General features: G+C 50.6%; 1 protein-coding gene across 1 annotated transcript in view; it reads right to left on the bottom strand.

Moving 5' to 3' along the window:
- XPO7 (exportin 7) overlaps positions 1 to 6,516 on the bottom strand; it is a gene marked incomplete at its 3' end in the record, with an annotated part of 37,912 nt that overhangs the window by 24,659 nt on the left and 6,737 nt on the right. The window contains exons 2-3 of the mRNA XM_027702655.1: positions 2,006 to 2,152; positions 323 to 416 (exon numbers count right to left, since the gene is read on the bottom strand). Of these exons, the coding sequence (XP_027558456.1) occupies positions 323 to 416; positions 2,006 to 2,152 (241 nt within the window). The remainder of the gene's footprint in view (positions 1 to 322; positions 417 to 2,005; positions 2,153 to 6,516) is intronic.

Here is a 6,516-nt window from a genome sequence, read left to right as displayed (position 1 = left end):
GGTTTTGAACACTCAGAAAAGGCAAATTTTACCATTCCAAAGGAAATCTGTCGAAGGAAAAGGCAATTTTTACCATTCCAAAGGAAATTTGTCACATTCAAGTGGTTTATCCACGACACCACAGAGCTGCAATCCCTTTTCCTCCGGAAAAATTCCGGATATTTAGCCTTGAACTCTGTTACTTCCTACTTTTCCTTGCCTTTCTGAGCATCCCAAACCTCAGGATGCCCAAATTGGAGGTTGCAGGAAACCTCCCAGCCATGGATCAAAGGCCAGGTGGCGAGTATTCCCAGGAATTTGGGGAGAAAAATTCCATACTTACGGATATCTATTCGCTGCTCCAGCGGCAGGGGGTTGTTTGTGCGTGACACCAGTTTGGTAAGGCAGGTGGCTGCCAGTAACTGGGAGTAGGAGGACTGGGAAGAGGGAAAAAACAAACCCAAGAACACAAGAGAGAATTTTATTGCACAATTCAGAGCGAGCAGCAACAGATTTTAATGGGTTTTAAGCTAATTCCTCTGTGAATAGTTGAGTTTAAAGCATTCATTTAACTGGCAGGTCTAAATATTCTACACAGAATTATTATTATTATTATTATTATCATCATCATCATTATTTAGATGTATTTATTCTGTGTTTTTATAGACACTAAAGTAAAACAAATTAAGATTTGAAGAAGGAAAAGCTTAATGAGCAAAAGACAATGGAAGCACCACTGAAAGCAAAAATAGTCAAAATCCGTGAAGTTCCCTAAAATTCCACGCCTGGAATTATCCCAGGAGTGTGTTAAGATACATCAAGAAGTACTTAGAGCTTGCTCTGGGTTAGTAAATCCAGGTTAAAATGTATTTCTTAAGGACCACCCAGCTCTGATTTAATTGATGGAATTCAGGCCCCTAAACCCCCTTGGCTGATCCCATTCCCTAAATTACAGCCAGGGAATGACAGGCATTGTGCCTGGAATATATAGGACTGGACAAAGCTTGGGATCAATGCAGAAAAGCTCTTTATTCCAATATTCCCAAGGCCTGTGGGTACAAAGGGAGTCAGATCCCGGAATGAACAAAAACCCCAAATTTGGAGGGACAACGGATCCCACTCTGGATTAAACTGGGCTTCAGGACCTTTCCTTACAAATACATATCATTATTTGTCCTGAGGTAAACCAGCTCCTCGTTCCCACTGGAAAAGCTTCCAATCAAAAGTTTGTTTGGATCCCACTGGGCTTCAAATTTAAGGAGAAGTGAAGTTTTGGGGAAGTTTGTGGAGCCTTTAACGTCCGTCTCCTTTCCCTCCTCCCGGAGAACTCGACTCTTCCCAACAGTTTAGTGTTTCCTACTTTATGGACAAGGCTCCAATCCGACAGCAGGAGAGCTGGATGCACATCCTGCCAAAGGATCATGGGGGACAGCCCTTTGGAACGGGATTTATGCTGATTCCAAGTGAAAACCAAGCGGCCACTTCCCAGGGGGAAAGCTCCGGGAGCTGGGTGGGATTTACCACCGGCACCATTCCCACCCTTTCTGCCACACTAATTCCACAGCACATGATCCTGCTTTGCTTTTTTTTTTCTTTCCTCTGTTTTAACCTGCTGGATTATCGAGCCAACACTATGACAGGGGCAGATTTCCAAGGCAACATTCCAGAAGGAGCACCGCCGGCTTTCCCCCCTCGGAATTTCCCTGCACACCCCATTTTCCCTATGGAGAAGGAAACAGGGAAAATTTCCTTCGCTCCCACGGGGCTGAGATTCCAACTTAAAGCCCGGCAGCTCTGGGTGGGAGCCTGTGAGAAGCCAGCAGGGCCCATGAGGCATTAAAGTGCCACCACAGCAGCACCAAAATCAGCTTTTTTTTGGGCACCAGCGGCTCCCAAATTGAGATCCGGGAGCGCGGGTGTGGAATATGGAATATGAACACCCTGCTCCAGCCCTCGGGGGTGTTTCCCTCCTCAGTGCCCCCCTGCAGGGTGGGTTTGGGGTGGATTTTGGGGGGGTTTTACGTACACTTCCTCTCTCGAGGAGCAGCTGGCACTTGCTCAGGCAGTCGGGGCTGTTGGTGAACTCCACCAGGGCTTTCTCCGCCTGCAGCCGCGTCGCCGTGTCCGTGGTCTCATACAGCTGCTTGCACAGGTTCTCTAGCTGGGCCAGGCTCTGGAAAACATGGACACACTCCAGTTAGGGACAGGAAGGGGGGCAGGTGAGTTGTGCAGCACCTCAGGCGTGTGTGATTACACACAAACGTGTTTAACTCTGCTGACGGCAAAGGGATGAAGATGCTCAGCTCCGAGTTTGGTTCTTCCGCTGAACTCCTGGAACTCCCAGCACAGGAATTTCCCAACCACCTCTCACACCTGACAAAGTACCACCTGGCCTCCCCATTTTCACCTTTTCCATGGAATCACAGACTGGACTGGGTTGGAAGGGAGCTTAAAGCCCATCCTGTTCCACCCCCTGCCACGGGCAGGGACACCTCCCACTATCCCCGGTTGCTCCAATCTGGCCTTGGACACCTCCAGGGATCCAGGGGTAGCCACAGCTTCTCTGGGAATTCCATTCCAGCCCTCCCCACCCTCACAGGGAGGAATTTCTCCCCAGTATCCCACCTATCCCTGCCCTCTGGCAGTGGGAAGCCATTCCCTGTGTCCTGTCCCTCCATCCCTTGCCCCCAGTCCCTCTCCAGCTCTCCTGGAAGGGGTTCTAAGGTGTCCCTGGATCCTTCTCTTCTCCAGGTGAACACCCCCAGCTCTCCCTGCACCTCCAGAGCAGAAGTGCTCCAGTCCCCTGAGAAGTTTGTGGCCTCCTGTGGATTCACTCCAACAGATCCACATCCTTTTGACGTTGGGAGCACCAGAACTGGACACAGCGATCCAGGTGGGATCTCCTTAGATGATTATCATCTCCTTAGATGATAATCCTAATCTGCACATTTTAATAGCCAAAAAAAAACCCTCTCACAAGCATCTCAAGTCAGACAGTGCCAAATCCCTCCCAAACATCGTTCCCCGGACTTCATGGAATCATGGAAGTCCCCGAACCACGGGAAGGGAAATTAAACCCCCCCCTTGGCAGATTCTCTGTGTTCAGACAGCTGGAAAAGATCCACCCCGAGCTCTGATCCGGGCAGATGGGTTTCCCCCAGTGAAATCTGAGGTGTCCTCATTTAAAAAAAAAAAAAGTGCCTTTGCAGACAGAGAGAAAAACATTCCCAGGGGTTTGTGCCGCTGGATCTGGAACCGGGAGAGAAACATTCCCGGGGTTTGTGCCGCTGGATTTGTCACCTGCACACGCCGGAGGATTCCAGGGTGAAGTGGGACCAGCACAGCGTCCTTTTGTGCTGTTATAAAAACAAGGATAACAACCACTGTCTCCTTCATTTTTGGAGGAGAGGCTGTTCTGCAAATCCAAGTCCCGGCTGGGATCAGCCGGTGGATCCGTGTTCCCATCAGGGCACAGCCGAGTTGCTTTCCCGACACAGCACAGCAATTCCAGGCCAAAACCACACCAAGGGGGGGATTTCTGCTGCCAGAATCATCACCAGAGGAAAAGAAACACAGAGAGGGACCCTGTGCAACAATGCTCTTACTTTGTACCGTATTCCAGAGCTCTAATTCTAATTTTTTTTTAAAAGAATCTCATGGAAAATATTGCTCCACTACTTTAGAGCAATGAGAGAAAACTTTGCCAAGTGCCAGAGAGCACCTCGACAGGGTTTCTGAGCAAAGCAAACCCCAAAGACTCAAACCCCACACAGACAATCCCCCAAAATCTCCCATGAATATAAACCACGGACAATAAACCACTGGAAGCACCCGGACTCCAGTTCAGCTTTTCCCAGCTCCCGCTGCTCCCATCACAGAGCCACTGCCACTTGTTTAAAAATCACTTGGCAAAGCCTCCCCTGCAGGAAGGTGTTTGTGTGGATCATCTTCCCTGGGAGAGGTGTCCCTGTTGGAATGGGAGGGGATTTAAGGTCCCTTCCAACCCAAACCATTCCAGGGGGCCGTGGTTCATCCCAAGGACAAAACACGGTTTCCTCCAAACCTCGAAAATCCTGCCAGTCATTTATCAGCTCGAGAAGCAACCACGGCCCTTCTGTCCATGTGTGTGGAATCATGGAATCACTGAGGCTGGAAAAGCCCTCCCAGCCCATGGATCCACCCTGTGCCCCATCCCCACCTCGTCCACTGAGTGCCACGGCCAGGCCTCCCCTGGGCACCTCCAGGGCTGGGGACTCCAAACCTCCCTGGGCAGTTCCAATGTTTAACCAACCCTTTCCAGGAAGGAATTTCCCCAATATCCAACCTAATCCTCCCCTGGCACAGCTTGAGGCCGTTCCCTCTCCTGTCCCTTGTTCCCTGGCAGCTCCCCCCTCCTGTCAGGGGGTTGCAGAGCCAGAAGGTCCCCCCTGAGCCTCCTTTTCTCCAGGCTGAGCCCCCCCAGCTCCCTCAGCCACTCCAGCCCTTCCCCACTCCATTCCCTCCCCTGGACACAAATCCTTGGGAAGCAGCTCCACCAGCCTGGCAGGACAACAAGGAACCACAGCCCACAACACACTAAAACTCTGTTTAAAAAAAAAAACAGGTCCCGAGTTTTTAACAATTTTCCACCCCTGTGCACTAATTCCTGGGGGGAGCCAGGGAAGGGCTTTCCCTGGAGTTTTGTTCCCACCTCCCAACGCAATTCCCTGCGACTCCGGGGCCTCGGTGGCTGCTTTTGTGTGACAGTGGCTGTGACAAAACCCCCTTGTTTGTGCCAGTGCCTGATCCGTGCCAGCCTTCCTGCAGATCCCAGTTAACTCCCTCGGAGCCAGAGGGAACAGGGCACGAGGAAACAGCTCCCAAAATCCAAGGGAACAGCCCGTGTGCCAGCTGGAGACCAGGCACGCAGAGGAATGACACCGTGGGCACTAAAGCACAGAATTCCCGAAAAAAATCCCTCGTGTGGAAAAGCCAGAAAGTTGAATCCAACCAGGATTTAAACATATTTTCAGTGCTTCTGACTGTGCAGTGTCAGCTGTCCCAGGGAATCCTTGATCCTCCTCCTCACAGGATCCCTGGATGTGGAGCTCTGAGGGGATGGGGGGCATTTAAGGACACGAGGAGAAGCACCAAAGCCCAGGAGGGCGACTCTGAATCCCAAACCTGGGAGTCCTCATCCAGTATTTCCTGCCTGTAAATGGTAATTTTATTTTCTTATTTTAATGTGCTCAAATATCCACCAAAAAAACCCAACAAACAAAAAAACCTTCCCCAAATTCGTGAGAACCGTAATCCAAGAAATAAATTTCTCCGATGGAAAACCTTTCACATGCAATTTTTGGGAATGTCTGACTCCCTTTTGTGCCTTAACTCAACTCTTAGCATTGAGCAGAGCAGCTGAGCTGCCCAGATCCCGCATTCCAGGTGCAAAAAATGTTGAATTTTTGGGACATTTTAATACTGGCAGTGACAAACCAGGCTCATTCCAGGCTGGAAAGCCAGACAAGGCCTTGGGCAGCACCTTCTCCTTCAACCAAGATAAAAAAAAATACCATTGACAGGACGATTATGCTGAGCTGGAGCTCTGGGGGGGGCAGATAAGGAGCAAAGCATGAGACAGCAGGGGCTGGAACAGGGACACTCAGGATCCTGTTGGCACCACGGGCATGGGCTGGCATGGGATGGGAAGGGATGTGCCCGGAGAGCCCAAAGGAAAACCAGCACTGGCAGAATTCCAACAAAGCCAAACTTGTGTTATGGAATCATGGAATAGTCTGCGGTGGAAGGGAGATTAAAATCATCCCACTAGCCCAGGGTGCTCCAACCTGGCCTTGGATACTCCCAGGGATCCAGGGGCAGCCACAGCTTCTCTTGGAATTCCAGCCCAGCCCCTCACTGCCATCACAGGGAAGAATTCCTTCTCAATTTCCCACCTAAACCTTCCCTTCTCCAGCTCACAGCTCTGGGAACAGACCAGCAGTTCTTATACCTTTTCCTAACATTTTATGCCTAAGGAATATCAAGGATGGAGCCAGGCTGGGAGAGTTGGGGGGGTTCACCTGGAGAAGGGAGAGATCCAGGGAGACCTGAGAGCCCCTTCCAGGGCCTAAAGGGGCTCCAGGAGCTGGAGAGGGACTGGGGACAAGGGATGGAGGGACAGGACAAGGGGGAATGGATTCAAATTGCCAGGGCAGGGTTAGGTGGGATATTGGGAAGGAATTCCTTTGGTGAAGGAGCTGAGATGCCAGACCCAAGGGAGGAAAACTCCTTGAGACCCCAAACTGCCCTGAGACAACACAAACTTCCCAAATTCCCCAAAAACTCTGGAGGCACCTCTGATTACATGGAACAGTAAAGCTACTCCAGGACTGCTCTGAGTCCCCATTCAGGAACAATCCCAGCAAAACCATCCCAGTAAAATAATCCCAGCAAAACAATCCCAGTGCCACACGTGAGCTCCAGCTCGAGGGTCAAACTGGTGTCAGCTCACTGGTTAAACTGGTGTCAGCTCACTGGTTAAACTGGTGTCACCTCACT

Source organism: Neopelma chrysocephalum, unplaced genomic scaffold, assembly GCF_003984885.1.
Source record: "Neopelma chrysocephalum unplaced genomic scaffold, ASM398488v2 Primary Assembly neopelma1_190, whole genome shotgun sequence".
Lineage (NCBI taxonomy): Eukaryota > Metazoa > Chordata > Aves > Passeriformes > Pipridae > Neopelma > Neopelma chrysocephalum.
Note: the sequence above shows the minus strand (reverse complement) of the source record. Positions and strands in the feature narration are given on the sequence as shown.